The 16,158-nt window shown below is 36.3% G+C and overlaps 1 protein-coding gene across 8 annotated transcripts in view; it reads right to left on the reverse strand.

Moving 5' to 3' along the window:
• Nucleotides 1-2,674: 2,674 nt before the first annotated feature.
• LOC119797255 (palmitoyltransferase ZDHHC3-A-like) overlaps nucleotides 2,675-16,158 on the reverse strand; it is a 49,771-nt gene continuing 36,287 nt past the window's right edge. For 6 of the 8 annotated variants that reach the window (XM_038306253.1, XM_038306248.1, XM_038306254.1 and 3 more), the window contains one exon: nucleotides 2,675-3,017. In XM_038306253.1, coding sequence (XP_038162181.1) covers nucleotides 2,802-3,017 — 216 coding nt within the window. In that variant the 3' untranslated portion in view covers nucleotides 2,675-2,801. Of the gene's footprint in view, nucleotides 3,018-8,475; nucleotides 8,567-11,289; nucleotides 14,764-16,158 lie in introns of those variants that run through there. The other 2 variants (XR_005282570.1, XM_038306251.1) reach the window with 2 other exon arrangements.

Raw genomic sequence — 16,158 nt, forward strand, 5'->3', positions numbered from 1 at the left:
AGAAGAACAATGTACTTTGACCAAGAGTTTAATTTTCACCACGAGAATTGGTGCTAGATGTCAGTCGACTCTCTGCTCTGCGCAACCCTTCCTCTCTGAGAATAGTTACAAACAACTCATGTTTTGGTTTTGTCCTCCTGCCACTAGAGGGTGCTACTGCTGGTGAGAAGTATCGTGTTCACTTCCTGTTTGGACTACTGAGCAGTGTTGTTGCTGTTCAGACTATCTCGGTCTGAAGTAAGTTCTTTTTTCCGTGACTCTTTTCTAAATCTTACTTGTTCCTCTCCTCTCTCCTGCTCTCTGTGTCAGATGTTTAGTTATTCCTCTGCCTCCTTTACTGATAATGGTATGTGTAATAACTGTAGTATTTTTTTTTCAGCTTTGGAGGCGAGGGTGTCAGTTAGAATCCAGGCTTCAGGCTGTTGAAAATCCAGAAGTTAAAGTAGGCACCCCACGTAGTTGTCCTCTAAAAGTGCCTTAGCAGCCAGGCGATTTGGTAACGGTACGCCGAAAGCATAGTCATGCCCACTGGTCACTACGAATCCGTTCACGTTTTCAACCGATTTTCCCCACTCAGTGACTCAGTGGTTGTCTAGGTGGTGTCCTGAAAACAACGTGGGCTACATTAATAATTGGCAATCCTTTTGGGGAAAGCCTGGTCTGATTCGGAGAGACGGCATCCATCCCACTTCGGATGGTGCAGCTCTTCTTTCTAGGAATCTGGCCACATTTATTAGTCCTCCAAAACCCTGACCACCCAGGGTGCAGACCAGGAAGCAGAGTCGTAGTTTAACACACATCTCTGCAGCTTCTCTACTGTTACCCACTGATTACTCCATTCAGACAGAGCCTTCTAACAAGTTAGCAAAGATTCCCAAAGGAGTAAATCATGATAATCTAATTAAAATTTAAATAACTCAAATTGGGAAAAAGTTACAATGATTAAATGTGGTCTGTTTAACATAAGATCTCTTTCCTCAAAAAGTCTACTAGTTAATGACTTAAATCGGCATAATCACAATTTATGTTGCCTTACAGAAACTTGGCTGCAGCAAAAGGATAATGCGAGCATAAATGAAGGAAATCCTTCTAGTTATTTAAATTTTCAAATGCCCAGAAGTTCTGAGCGAGGACGAGGACTAGCAGCAATCTTTCAGTCTGACTTACTGATTGATCCAAAGGCAGTTAATAATTACAACCCTTGAACATTTAACCCTGAGTTTCCCTCATCCAAACTGCAAAGTAAGAAAACCTCTTCTTTTTGTAACTTTGTGTAGTCCACCAGGTCCTTACTCTGAATGTTTAGATGATTTTTTGGAGTTCCTTTCTGATTTGGTATTAAATACTGACAGGTTTGTCACAGTATTTCCTCACAACCCTATCCTCTCTTACCACTTATTAATAACCTGCAAGATTACTTTATCAAAGTTCCCCTCCCCCAAAGAAGCTTCCACTTTAACTCTGCTAATATTTGGATCACTTTAAATGATTTAAGTTCTTCTTTGCAGTTTTCCAAATCAAACACCTTTCTGGGGATGATCCAGGTTGCATAAAGCACATTGATTGAACGTATAGAAACTTAACAAGCTACAAGAAGGCCGACTTTATTCTAATAACTTCTCTTGAACCTCTGCAGATTATTTCTTACAAAAGAATTCATACAATGCAGAACATTGTGAACAACACTGTGCATTCTCTACAGAAGACTGTTTTATGTCTCTTCCATCAAAGGCTTCTCCATACGTGGTGCAGAGAGATCGCAACATTTAATCCTTCTTGCCTACAGCTGTTAACATATAATAGAACTGATTGAGAAAAAAAAAATTCTGCCTCCAATTAACTCTCTGGTTCAGTCTCCACCCTCTCTGCAATTATCTCTACTGGTTTCACCTGTCGCCACCAGCATATACGCTCCGTCCTGGTCAGTCTCCAGTGCCAGATTGTTTTGAGCGAGCCCGGCAAAAACATTACAGCCTTTAACACTGAGAATCTGCCTGAACCTGCCTGCCTACCAACCTTTCTTTGTCTCCTGATTCTGAGCCTTCCTCATCCCTCTGCCTGTCTGATTCCTGATACTGGATCCTGGATTGACCACCTGTGCTTCTGAACCATTTTCTGCCTGTGAGTGCCTCAGCCTGCCTGTCCCTTTTACTGTACTCTCTGTGTTTATCAGGAGATTGGACCTGGAACTGGAAATATCCCCTGGATTACACCCTCCTTTACCTCTGCTGCTTTATTGGACCCAGTTACAGAACCTGGACTGTCTCTGCACTACAGCCCCTGGAAAGCCAGCACAGTTTGTCGACCGCTCAACGGTCTGCCCCACAAACAACTGGACGTCTCTGTCCCTCCAAAGCGCCATAGCCCCTCTTGTTACCAGCTTAGTCCTTTGTCAACTCCTCAGTTCTTACCTGCCACTGCAGCCTCTAACCTGTCCCTCTGCCTCTAGAATGTTATGGCCGGTTATCGAGAGCTGCACACCCCGGAGAAAACGCTGTTTAAACCCTGCTTTTTTCAATAAATACTTTAAACGTCAATGACCTTTCGTGGTTGATGTATCTGTAGGTACAAAAATATTTTTTCTTCAGAAGTGGCCAGAAATCCTTGAGAGCTTTACAGAAGATATATATAATATATATATATATATATATATATATATATATATATATATATATATATATATATATATAAAATCAGATTGTATCATATTTAAAAATACCCAAAATACTTCCTTATGCACAAAGGGTAAAAAGTCTTTTTGCATATTTAGGTAAGACCTGTAACACAAAAAGCCATATACATTACATGGAAGATGTTAGTGGTATCTCTATAACTTCCTGTTGAATGATTTCCCCCTGTGGGATGGCGATATGTTCAATAGGCCCTTTTTTACAGCTCAGTCCTGTGAAAGGACTAAACCAGGACAGAGAGAGACGTCCTCCAAATGCAGTCTGCATGGCCTCCCAACATGGCACTTTGCCCCACTTTCCTGTCTCTCCCTTCAGACGTTCGATTCCCTGAGGTGGACACAACAGAGAACATGTAAAAGCACTATTGATCACATCTTAATGGTACAAAACTGATGATGGTGCTAACAAACCTGCTTTTTGAAGTCCAAAGCTTTCTTAAGACTAAAAAGGCAATCATTTTGCTTATTGGAACTGGTTTCTGCAGATTTCTGCTGTTTATAATGGCCAGAAAGTTTGACGAGACAAATTTGTAGTGTAATTACACAGAGAATTCTTAAAAGTCAGGGTAGGGTTAAATTAAGTTAAATACAAGTACGTTTTTTATTCTTTTCAAGTTTTTAAACTTTTTTTAACATAATACATACTAATAATTCATATCATTACAAATCAGGAACAATTACGTTGTTTTTCGCTATAAGTTCTAAGTCGTTGATTAAACAAATTATTTTCATGAAAACAGTCAATGTCACAGGATGTTCCGATATATTGGAAATGTATGGAATATGCTTTTTACATTTTTCAAGTCTAGATTAAATATGGAAATAATGTTTCCAAATCTTTCTTTCAAATGCCTCAAAAATGCAAAGCAAATTAGAGGGATAAGAGATTTATGGTTATAATACGTAAATGAATTAAAGTTATGAATAATTACAGAGCAAGCTCATTTCCATGAAAAAGCAGATGATTAGGTAGTAAAAATCATTGGCCATTATGTTACATCAGTGTTCTTTGTTAATGCTCATTCATAAATAGTAGTAAGTAAATAATGGCTTCTCTTTGAACTGGCTTTCAGCATTGGTAAAGATAACAATTTATCTTCATGTAGTGAGCTTTACTTCAACCTCTAGTTTGTCATGATGACGCTTATTACAAACAAAATGAACTTGAGATAAAATTACTGAACCACATGCATGGTATATATCTCTTATGGAGTTACTGAAATTATAAAATTAACTTTGGACATTTTTCCTGTTACCATAGATAGATTAAAGGGGAACGCAGTTTTTTTTTTTTTTTTTTTTTTTTTTTACATTGGGCTCTTGATTTTACGTTATTACTATGAGTTTTGTGTCATTTGGAGCCGTTCTGAAGATATTCTGTTAACGTAAACGACTTGAAGGCACAAACTAAACTGTTCATAATTTATCATTTATGGTACGCCAGCATTCATAACATGTAGGCGAATCACTGTACCCCAGACAACAGTTTAGTTTGTGCCTTCAAGTCGTTTGCCCATACGAAGACGTTACTTCGATATAACCTAACGGAATATCTTCAAAACAGCTCCAAATGACAGAAAACTAATTTGGGTGAGTAGAACATGATGTAATAACGTAAAATCAAGGGCCCAATCTAAAAAAAAAACGAAATTCCCCTTGAAAAAAAATATATCACAACAAAGAGAAAAACTTGATACAGAACCATAATTAAATATGGAAAAATATGCAATTAAGTTGCAATTTTCAATGACTAGACTATGACAAAAAACTGTCACTTAAAATTAAGGAAGAATCATGAAAAAAATGAACATGTGATCATAGTTTTCTTTTTCTTTATTCCCTAGGCACTAATGTCTTTTCCTTTGGAAAGTAGACAAACGGAAGATTGAATTCAGAGAGATGGGAAGATGTGTGAAAAGGCCAATAACCTAGGACTTGAACCCATAAAAGCCAAATTAAGGAGTAGAGTATGGTTAACTCCTGCACTAGTGCAGCACCCCTGAGTATCTTTTAGTAGTCTTTTTGTTTTTATATACTTGCATGATTTTATTTAGGAAAAGTAATCTGTTTTGGTTTTAACATCCCCACATTTCATGGCCCTCTGACATTGACTTCAACCCCACAGACTTTGAAAGTGATTTAATTCAAATCCTTGCAGAGACTGTTTTGTAACTTCATTTTTTATCGTTATTTATGAGAAGCAGCATGGGTTTTGGCCCAGCAACAGATTTGCTGCTCTAGGCTTTAGACTTTCGATCAAAACTTTACATATCAATTCCATCACCCTCAAGGAACTGCCTGAATACTCCTGCCACATTGTGTTGGACATAATCATGCCTGTGGACCCAGAACCCACTCAGCCAGTGTTGGGAGAAACAGTGGGTCTAAGGATTTTCATACCTAAAAGGATTTCACTAAGGATGACATTGTTTATCCTGTAGAAGGCTTTGTGTCGCTCTATAGATGTGCCTTCCCAATCAACACTAGCCTAACACCAAACTGGTCATGCTCAAAAATGTTGACCAAATGATGAGGTTAAAAAGTGCCTTGAGATGACGTGTTACATTATGTTGGGGCTCTATAAAAAAACAGAATTGAATTCTCCAGATCCTTTGACATCCGCCACATAAGCTCAGGGTGAATCTGGTCTATTTAATGTGCGAGAAGGAGAGTAAAGACATTTTATTTGATGAATGCCAGTTGAGCTTCACTGTGCTGGGCAGTTGGTGATAAAAAGTCAATTTTTTGGTGATTTTTCTCACTCATCCAAGACATTGCCAGGCAAGGCAAGGCAAATTTATTTATATAGCACAATTCAGTACATAGACAATGCAAAGTGCTTTACATGATTAAAATATAGGAAAATAAAACTGAATCAAAGCAAGTAGGAAAAAAGTAGAGTGACACTCTGTTTAGTTTATTCATAAAGCACCAATTAACAACACTTATCATCTGAAAGTACATAATTTAGAGCGATTGGTTAAGTTTTCTAAAACCAGCTGATTGCATTGGGTCATTAAGAGCAGCCTCTGCTGAGACCAATCAAAAAAGATTTTGCACAAACAACTATTGCACTTTTGTTCTTGTATCTGAAGACCTTTTGTTTGGATCTGTTCTGGCAGCATTTCTCCTGTTTCTCAATGAACAAAGGAGTAAATACTAGTCCTACTACTGGTTTAAGGGCCTGTGAGGGTTTTTCTCCATAATTCTCCTTAATGCTGAACATGCTGTAGGACCATGGTTGCCAACTCTGTTCTTCAATCTCCCCTACCTGCATGTTTTGCATGTCTCCTTGATATTGCACCCATGACATGCTACCATAGAGACAAGTCTAAGACATGGATAGCAGAAATACAAGTCGAAAGAGTGACAAGACTGCTCAGTAACAGTATTCACAACCATCAAAAGGTCTCCCATTTCTTCTGCTAATTAGCATTTAGTGTTCAGATAAAGTCAGGCTTTAATTAATAACCGGAGAGCAAAAGGTTACTTAAGGAAGATTATTTTACAGATTTAAACCAGGTGAAACTAAATCCTTTCCACTTGTGGAGTTCTGAAAAGAGCATATTGACAGACAAAAAGGTTTTTTAAAATATTTTTACCTTTTTTTTTTTTTTTTTACAATTTTTCTATAATTACTGCTCTAAGTGTGTTGCCTTGTCAACTAAAGGCCTGTTTTAGAGTCTCTATACTCGAATTAAAAATTAATCAATTACTAAATTATTTCACTAGAATTAAATAATCACAATTAATCCAATTAATAAATTTCAGCTCTAGTAGTTAAACACCTACCATTGAAGTGTAAGGCCAGTGTCTCTACCCATGGCTTCCCACTCAGGAGAAAAGATGGATGGATAAGTGTAATTTTCCCTGTTTTGTCAGACAAGTAAGAAAATTTGACAATGGAATAAGGTGAATTACCTTAAAAAAAGAAGGAAAAAAACTTATCTATTCAAATCAATACAGTTTATATAGTAACAAATTCACATGTCATTTCAAGGCACTTTACAGAAACAATTCCACCAGATCTTTCAATTAGATTGGTTCAAAGTTTTCTATCTAAGGAAAATCAGCTGACTGCATTGACCTGAAGACAATCCCTCACATGCATGTAGTGACAGTGGAGAGGAAAACTCCCTTTTAACAGGAAGAAACCTCCAGCAAAACCAGGCTCAGTGTGAGCGATCATCTGCTGAGGCCGACTGGGGTTCAAGGAGACGAAGCAGATATAAGAAAAGTAACTGTCAACTAGCTAGACACTAGGAAACACAGGCAGTCAGACAAGCTCTGAGGCAGATCCCATGTTAGAGGATTAAAGAGAGAATATGCAGTAAGTCACAGTAAGTTTATCCCAATTGCAAAATGTCTAACTTATTTTAAGGGCAATAATACTTGTTCCACTGGCAGATCTTTGTTTTTAGCAAATGAAGGGTAAATGCACTTTGCATTTGTAAGAATTCTTATTCGTACATTTTTCAGTGTAGTCTAAAGATGAGTAAAGAGAATCAATAGAGTGGCAAAAACGGGCAAAAAGCAGCGAAATGGCCCTCCACAGATTTTTGAATGAGTTTAAAACAATCCGTTTTCTGTCAGAACCAAAAAGATCAGTTTGACAAACAGTTAAATTCTATGATAAAGGACCTTACAAATATAAATGCAAAACTCTGTTTTGTTTTTTTAATAGATACACATTTTTTATTTATCTCAATGAGAAATAAAGTCTGGGAAATGTAACTTTTTCCTGATGACTTTTTTAGAAAAATGTAAAAATAAAATTCCATATTCTTTAAGACGGTTTAGCTTGTGTCTGAAACACGTGTTTTTATAAATGGGAGACTAACTTTATGGCGAATTAGGACAGCAGTACTGCTAATGTATTAACAATGGACATAATACATTTTGCACCGGTAATGAGACATGAAGCGTTTTAACAAAAATAAGAAAAAATAGGTTTAACAAACAAGAAAAAAAAACATGAGCCATGCAATATTTGCTGTACTAGACTCTCCTTCATTGCCGTTATTTGGTTGAACTAAAAAAAAAACAAATAAATTAAAGCAATGTTAGGGATGTCCCGATCCAATACTGGTATTAGAAATCAGTCCACTATCATCCAAAAAATGAATATCTGAATATATCCGCCTTCATCTACAATTTTTGATACAAGCAAGCTTCTGTTGAAACACTCCTTTACTTTGTGCTTCTGTTGAACCCCATTGAGACCCATTGTTGCAAATATACAACAAACCCTTTGTAATGCACATCACCAAGATAGCAGTGTATCTTGTGTGGACCTAGGAACCGCTGGCAAGCTTGTACTTCTGATACAACTTGACCCCAACCATGTATGTTATCATTGACTGTTATAGATGTTGTCACAAATTTGTAATACACAAAATTTTTATTAAAATTATTAAAAAGATTTCTAAATTTCAGTTTAATTTTAAATTTGGCAACTACTTAAAGGCAAAAAAAAAAACTTTTTAGAGATATATACATGTGTATAAATTTGGGCATCAAGGGGTTAAAGTCTGTGTCAATTATTGAAATGAAATTATTGCTGATGGCTGTTATAAAAAAAAAAGTAATAAAAGTGTTTATGACTAATGCTCATCACATATTGGGTCAGTATAGGAATAAGTCAATACTTAATGCAGCAATATCGCTGTTGTATGGGAATGAAAAAAGTTGCATCGGGACACCCCTAGGGTCTACCATGACTTGCATGCTTTATGACATTTTTAGCTTGATGGGACTACAGTGATGCAAGCTCTTCTGCAGCTTACCTGTGTCAGATTATTATGTCTGTCTGCCACAGAAAGCTCTGGGCAAAGTGAGTTATCAACCAAAGCAGAACGCATGACAGTGGAGAGGACACTGCATAGGAAAGAGGCAGATTAAATAAAGGAAAACAGGGATGGAAGGAAAACAAAGGCCATGTGTAAAGATCATGTGAGGAGAGAAAAGCATCAATACCAGTCCACATCCACCCTCCCAAAAAAGCAAGCAAACACAGTTTTGCTCTGCAACAGAGGGGGATTTATTCTCTGCTTCATGTGCTCAAACATATCTGCAGTATTTATAAAATAGTTGAAAATTTTAAAAAAGAAAATAACATACATCAAACTTGCCATCAGGATCATTACACCAGCTGTGTTTTAACATAGACGATTAAACTGACCACCATGCATTCACACATCAGAAAATACAAACCACATTATGTAAACAGATAGTAAATATCTAATAATGAACAAGAACAGAGTTTGTAATTTTTGAATATGAATGGTGAAAGTGTGCATTTTTTGAAATGATTTAAAGAAGCTGAGATATTTGCAGATTATCATGGCAGCAATGTAACTTTGCCCGCTTTACTCTCTCTGAACTTAATTCCACACTGGATTTAAAGTCTTCCAACTTCCAGCTGAAGCTTTTAAAGCCAAGCCAGAATTCATTCAAAGGACTTTCATATCACAGCTGACCAAATCATCTGAGAATCATTTGGGCTTTATTGGTTTTGACACACTTCTACAATGTGTCCACATAGCAAGGGAATTGATTAACTCAAAATAGGTTGCTGCAGAAACAGGTGAGAGGATATCCCCTCCTAGCCCACATATTCAAAAACATATTTTACTGCTGGCATAACTCAGTTACATCAATAGTAAATAAAAGCCTCAAACTTGCTTTCAAAGAAACAGAATAATTGGTGTCATAAAATCCAGCATTTATTGGAAAACAATGAACCTTTGGCTGAGGATAAAAAGCACATAGGCAGTCCACTGGGTTTTTCTCTGGTGAACTTTCCCACACTGCTCCATCAAAGGAGTAAGAATACACAATAAAACACAGGTGAGCCTTTTCTTGTGGCCCTTCAATAAAGCACAGATATCAGAAATCAAAAGCAAGAATGATCAAACACTGGACTGCTTGACCTAAAGCGTCAGAGTGAAAAAAAGTCAGAATGGGTATGTGATTATGTTTACAAATAGGCTTTATAGGAAAAAGGAAATCAGTGAAGCCAAAATGTTGTCTATAACATGTATTGTAATTTACCCAAAACACATATATTTGGCCAAAATCTAAAACAAATAAAAGCTATTTTAAGTATGGGTTTAAACATGCTTATTGGGTTGTGGGTTTGAGTGGGTTTTTTCCACTCTTCTCTTCATAGAGAAAAACATAGTGGGTCAATTGAAATTGTCTGTCGAATCATATCTGCTTCCTTAATTCTGCTTCAAATCAGGGATATATATTTTCAAATTCAAAATTACATTTTTGTACTTATGCTTTTAGATTCTAGACAGCAAATCCATTGGCCCTAGTTTTCTTGGTAGGTTCCTGGTCAGCCTGAAACTTAGGCAACGTTCACACATTAATGCTCATTTCTGACGTTTTTGTGAAATGTATTTGATCTCCAGTGTGAAAAGCATTCTCACAAGTTAAAGGGGAACACTGTTTTTTTTTTTTTTTATATAAGCCCCTTGATTTTACGTTATTACATGAAGTTCTCACCCACATTAGTTTTTTATCATTAGAGGTTGTTCCAAAGATATTCAGTATTGTAATGCAAGTAACGTCTTCCTATGGGCAACGAGTTGAAGGCACAAACTAAACTGTTCATAATTTAGTCTTTATGGTTCTTTTTGGTCAACATTCATAGGCGAATCACTGTCCCTCCGGCATCCACAGTTATATTTTTTATATTTATATTTCTTTAAAACAAAGCAGAGCGTGTATGACGTCATCAACGCGCCTGACTGGAGTTGTGACAGGCAGCCAGGGCCACAGGCGGCTACGCTCTACCCCTTATATTCATTCGGCGAGCTAATCTGAATCGTTCAATTCCATTTCAAGAACGAGATCATCTGTGGTAGTAGCACTAGACATCTTCCAGGCATGTAAGTAAAACTAGCAGCAGTTCAGCAGACAGGATGAATTTCTTAAAGATATATATATAAAACCACCGATGTCTGGAGGACAGTGATTCGCCTACATGTTATGAATGCTGGCATACCATAACGAATAAATTATGAACAGTTTAGATTGTGCCTTCAACTCGTTTCCCATAGGAAGACATTACTTGGATTACAAAACCGAATATCTTCAGAACAGCTCCAAATGATGAAAAATTAATATGGGTGAGTAGAACATGATAATAACGTTAAATCAAGGGGCCAATGTAAAAAAACAGTGTTCCCCTTTAAGCGTCCCGCATGCACAGTAGAGGACACGACATCAAAATCGTGCATGTTCTGTGTTTACAGAAGTAAACATGGATAGTAGTGCCAGAGCACATCTTGCAATCTTTAAATTCTTTCCCAACCTCAGCCAGTGCACTAACAACACAGTCTTTTCAAGACGGTTGAAAATAAAGACTGCTCTCCACACTATCGTTGCCATGGTTGTTTGCTTTTCTTCCCGCTTCTGCGTAGCAAGCCTCAGAATAGGGGCCTTTGTATTAATGAAGTTCAGGTGGGATGAATGCGACTTGGTCACTTAGACACAGGTCGCATTTGAAAAGAACCCATTCATATCGGATTCAGGAGCAGATAGCCAAGCCAAGGGTTGCATTTGAAAAATTGGATCTGTGTTGTTCAAACTGTCTTGAAATTTTTATTTGGTTCACCTCAGGCTGCTATGTGAACGTAGCCTTAGACCTCTGCAAAACTCTGTAAATCAATCACTGTTACTGTTTTAAACTTTTCATTTATAGTTGAGAACATAAATTACAATCATGCATCACTAATGTGGGCTGACTATTTTCAATCAACAACTATTTATCTACGTATGTCAGGTATCTAAACTCATATGGAAGCTGCTTTCAGACAGCCAAGCTTTCTTCTCTGAGGACTGTCATGGTCAAATCTGGATGCTGACATCGGTTTTCTCTGTCGGACTTTGCCATTAAGGTACTAGTTACACGTGAGCAGTTTTCAGTTGTCACTTTCAATTCAGGGATCACAATCCTTCCTTGTGAGCTAGTAACATGAAAAACAAAAAACATCCACTGTGTAAGAACTACTCCATTAACTATAACTTTGTGAGTATGCACTTACCAAGTGTTGAGCTTTGTATTATCATATAAGTGACTGTCACCAACATTGAAAAAGGTAGCATTATTAGAAAACGCCTCTGTAAAGCTCAGACATATCGGTAAAAAAAAAAAAAAAAAAAACTTAAGCTGCAAACTCCATACATGAATTACAATTCTTACATACAATTCCATACAAAGCACAATCACTGTACAAAAACTGGCACTTTTTCACCAGTAATGGTAACAGCAGGTTCATGAGTTTTGTGATTGTGCTCAATCAGCCACCAGCAGTCAGAGCAAAACAACTGCCTTATATTAATGAAAGTGCAGAGATGCACTTCTCACACTTTTACTTAGGTGATGATCAGATGATCAGAAAACAGCCAAATGTAAGCTTTCCAGAAATGTATCATTGTTTCAATTTAGTTTAGTTTGTTTATATAGCGCCATTTCACAACACTAGCTGATGTGCCTTAATTATCCAGATAAGGGAGAAGGTCACTTGTGAGTTACTGTATGCTTCAGAGAACCAAAGAAAACTGCACTTTCTCTGCCATCTCAGTTACAGAGACTAAACACAATAGACCTGCATAAAGGAAGACTTTGGTAGCTGTAAAACTGTCACTGGAACAGGCCTAAGCCCAACTACACATGTAGTAAGAAACATTTATCTAGATTAGTGTAAGTTTCCAATATTCGTAAAGCCAATAAAAATAAAACATAGACATGGGTTTTTATCACAATTTTATAAAATCCAGAATCCCTTTCAATCAAAAAAGTTCCCCAGTTGTTTTGTTCCTTTTGGAGTTACCATGTTCAGGGTGATTGAGAATCTTCACCAGCAAATCTTTAAGTAATAAAGGAAAGACATTTAGGCATAGACAATAAATAGAATGTATTGAATTCACTTGTCTTGAATCTTGATAAGTTTTATGGAATTTACCTTTTTTTCCAGTTCTAATACAAAGTTCTCAAATGGCAAAAATTACAACACCAAAGCCTTCTGGATTAGTGACTTTATAAAAAAAGGAAGAAAATAATGAATTTCAACAAGTTGTGCCATCTAAATACTCCGTCCTTTACCTTTGATTATTAATAATAGTCGCCATAATACATCTTTCTTTTAATTTAATCAAAAAGGTCAACAAAACCAAGACAAAGTAGGATCTATGCAGTGGAACTTGAGGCAAAAAGGAAAAAAGCATTTTTAGAATCGTCCCTTATAGTACCTTACAGCAGGTTTTGGCAGAACATTGATCTACTTTTCAAAGAAATCATTTAAATTGGAAAAACTTCATTTTATCAATGTGCAAAAAAAGTTAAAAGGTCAGTTCAGCTAAATTACAGAAAATAGGCACTGTATAATTCCACCTCCTCTGTTGAATTTTAAGCTTATCTTTAGTTTGTTGCTAAACATAAAACTTACTATAGATCATCACTATTTGCAATGTTGGCTTGAACACCCAAAATAAAGAGCCCTACAATTCCTTACAGAAGACCTGCATAGATTTGATCACAATTAAGTCAACTTTAGTTAAGACTTAATTAGGATTTCAGGAGAAAGACCAGCACAAAGTAGTGTAGACTTGATAAATAGTAGTGAAATGAGGATGAAAAATGATACATGGTTTTAAAAGCTGATTACATTAGAAAACTGTGTCATGTATTTTCATTACCAAAACTTGCCAAAAATTTTAATTGCAATTATTTTCAACCAATATTGGGACTCCGATTTTATTGCTGTTGCCCTTGGCAATAAGCGTAAGCTTAAATGTTTCCATCAAGGTTTTCAGTTTATTTATGACGATGAAAAGCTTGCTTTTCCAGAATCCATTGATGCACCACTTTACTGTAACCTTTCAATGAAAAAGCTCTTGCTTCTACTATCCTACATGGATCTGTATGCTAGCAGCAACTCTCTCTTTTGTTCTGCTGGGCACCAATCTTACCTTAATTATTGCTACATAAAAGGCTGGATTAAGACATTTAGTGTCTTAGTCTAGATAAATGTAATGTGATTTAAGTTGAAAGCTTCTGTAATTTCAAAATGTTATTTTTCTAAATTGCGATTGCATTGCAAATGCAATTTATTGCCCAGGGCTAATTTTAATTAACCATTTCTGACTCTCAGTTTCAAAACCCTCTTTTACTTCAGTTACAGCTACAAGTCTTTTTCGGGGTATGTCTCCAACCATTTTCATTAATGCAATAAAGGGTTGGTCATTAATGAAGGATTAATGACCAATGCATGGCTACTATTATTTTTCCTCACAACTATGTACTACTTTGTGCTAAATTCTCATAAATATCCCAAAAGCTAAACTGAAGACGCACCATATGAACTGTTAAAAAGTTGAAGGAATAAAGAATCTTTTTAAAGGCATTATGTATACACAATATAGGATGTTATATCTATTTTTTTTATTATAGATCGGGTAAGTACATTCCTTTTCATGTACATGATACATGCAGATTTAAACTCAATGCTTCCATGCTACCGTATGTTCCAACTTTTTACCAGCTGAATGATAAGAAAGGCTATATCTGCATGATTAGGTGATAAAAAGGCAGTTGTCTATTTCCTCCCACTTTGTAATTTTGCTGAACCAACCCTTTAAATAATTAACTTTTTGAAAAGAGAAAAGATCAGTAAAAAAAATCACAGTGTTTGCAAACAGACTGATAACTTTTTTTTTTTCTGCAACTAAACAAAACAAAAAAATAAATTTCTCACTTAGTTGGCACAAATAAAGGTGTCCGTTGCTTCTTTTAAAAGAAAACTGCAACTAATATTGAGTTGGAGCAAGCAGGGCTCCTTAGCTGAACTTTGTGGGACAGAGCTAGTTTTTTCCATCCATCTCATTTCCTGTCCCAAGCTCGCTCACACCACATACTGGTAGGTCTCTGCCTTACCATGGTCTGGGGTGGAGAAGGGGCTTAACCACAATAAAGAGAATTGATGTCCAAAAACTGCCCTCATGTTCATCCTCTTAGTTTTTTTTGCCCATCTTCGCTCTTCCTTTTTCAACTGCTCTATGCCCTGAAAATGAGAGACAATCATATTTGAGTTTGCATATCTTTTTGACCAATTAAGTTTAAAAACTACATTTCTTTCTAGAAGTCATTTTTATTAAAAAAGTAAATATTAGTCTGTCATCCCGTTTACACTAAAGTGTAGTGTAAAATTATGTAAAAAAAAAAAAAAAAGATTGTGTCTACGTATATTATGGCTGGGCCATCCGTCTTCCAAAAGTATCATGATGTACACCTTTCATAAAAGTCAATACCCAAACATTTTGATTAGCGTTTTTTTTATTTTTTTTATTGTTGTTCTATTTGAAATGAGGACCTGGGGAAAAAGGCCAAATTTAAATTGTAACTCCAACCCTTTAAAATGAGATCAGCCATGCTACCAACTCTGCTTAATTAGAGTAAATATAGGCAGAGGAAACTCTGCCTATATTTACAGAATACCATAAGGTTCTGGATCAGACTACAGTGGAACAAGTAATAATTCATTTTTAATCTAAGTTATTTTAAATTGATATTGGTCAGGTGTCTGTTGCAATATATATTGATACAAATTTATTACCCAGCCTGTGCTCTTTTGAACTAGTCTACAGTTGGTTATGATTTAGAGTTTTTATTAAAGGGGAATTTCGTTTTTTTTTTTACATTGGGCCCTTGATTTTACATTATTACATCATGTACTACTCACCCATATGAGTTTTGTGTCATTTGGAGCTGTTCTGAAGATATTCGGTTAGGTAATATCCAGGTAACATCTTCCTATGGGCAAATGAGTTGAAGGCACAAACTGAACTGTTCATAATTTGTTCTTTATGGCAGTGTTTTTCAATCCTGGTCCTCAAGGCACCCTGCTTTGGATGTTTCTGAGGTTCAGCACACCTGATTCAGATGATTGCATTTCAGCAATGCCTGATAATCTGCTATCAATTAATTACAGGTGTGTGAAAGCTGGGAAACATCTAAAACATGCAGGGCAGGGTGCTTTGAGGACCAGGTTTGAAAAACACTGCTTTATGGTACACCAGCATTCATAACATGTAGGCGAATCACTCTCCCCCAGACATCTGCAGTTATATTTTTCATATTTATATATTTTAAAAACAAAGCAGTGTGTGTATGACGTCATCTGCACACGCCGGCTACAATTCATTCATCTTGTCCGCTGAACTGCTGCTAGTTTTACTCACATGCCTGGTAGATGTCTAGTGCTACTACCACAGATGATCTCTCTCTCGAAATGGAATTAAACGATTCACATTAGCTAGCCAAATATATAAGAGGTAGAGCGTAGCCACCTGGTGTAATGTACATTGGTTAAATAAAGTTTTTTTTTTTTTTTAAACAAAAAACTGTTGTCTGGTGCACGGATTACATCATACATGCGCAGCTTTGTTTTTAAAAGATA

The sequence above is a fragment of the Cyprinodon tularosa genome, unplaced genomic scaffold (genome assembly GCF_016077235.1).
Source record: "Cyprinodon tularosa strain WSP-4 unplaced genomic scaffold, ASM1607723v1 ctg577, whole genome shotgun sequence".
In the NCBI taxonomy this organism is placed as follows: Eukaryota; Metazoa; Chordata; class Actinopteri; order Cyprinodontiformes; family Cyprinodontidae; genus Cyprinodon; species Cyprinodon tularosa.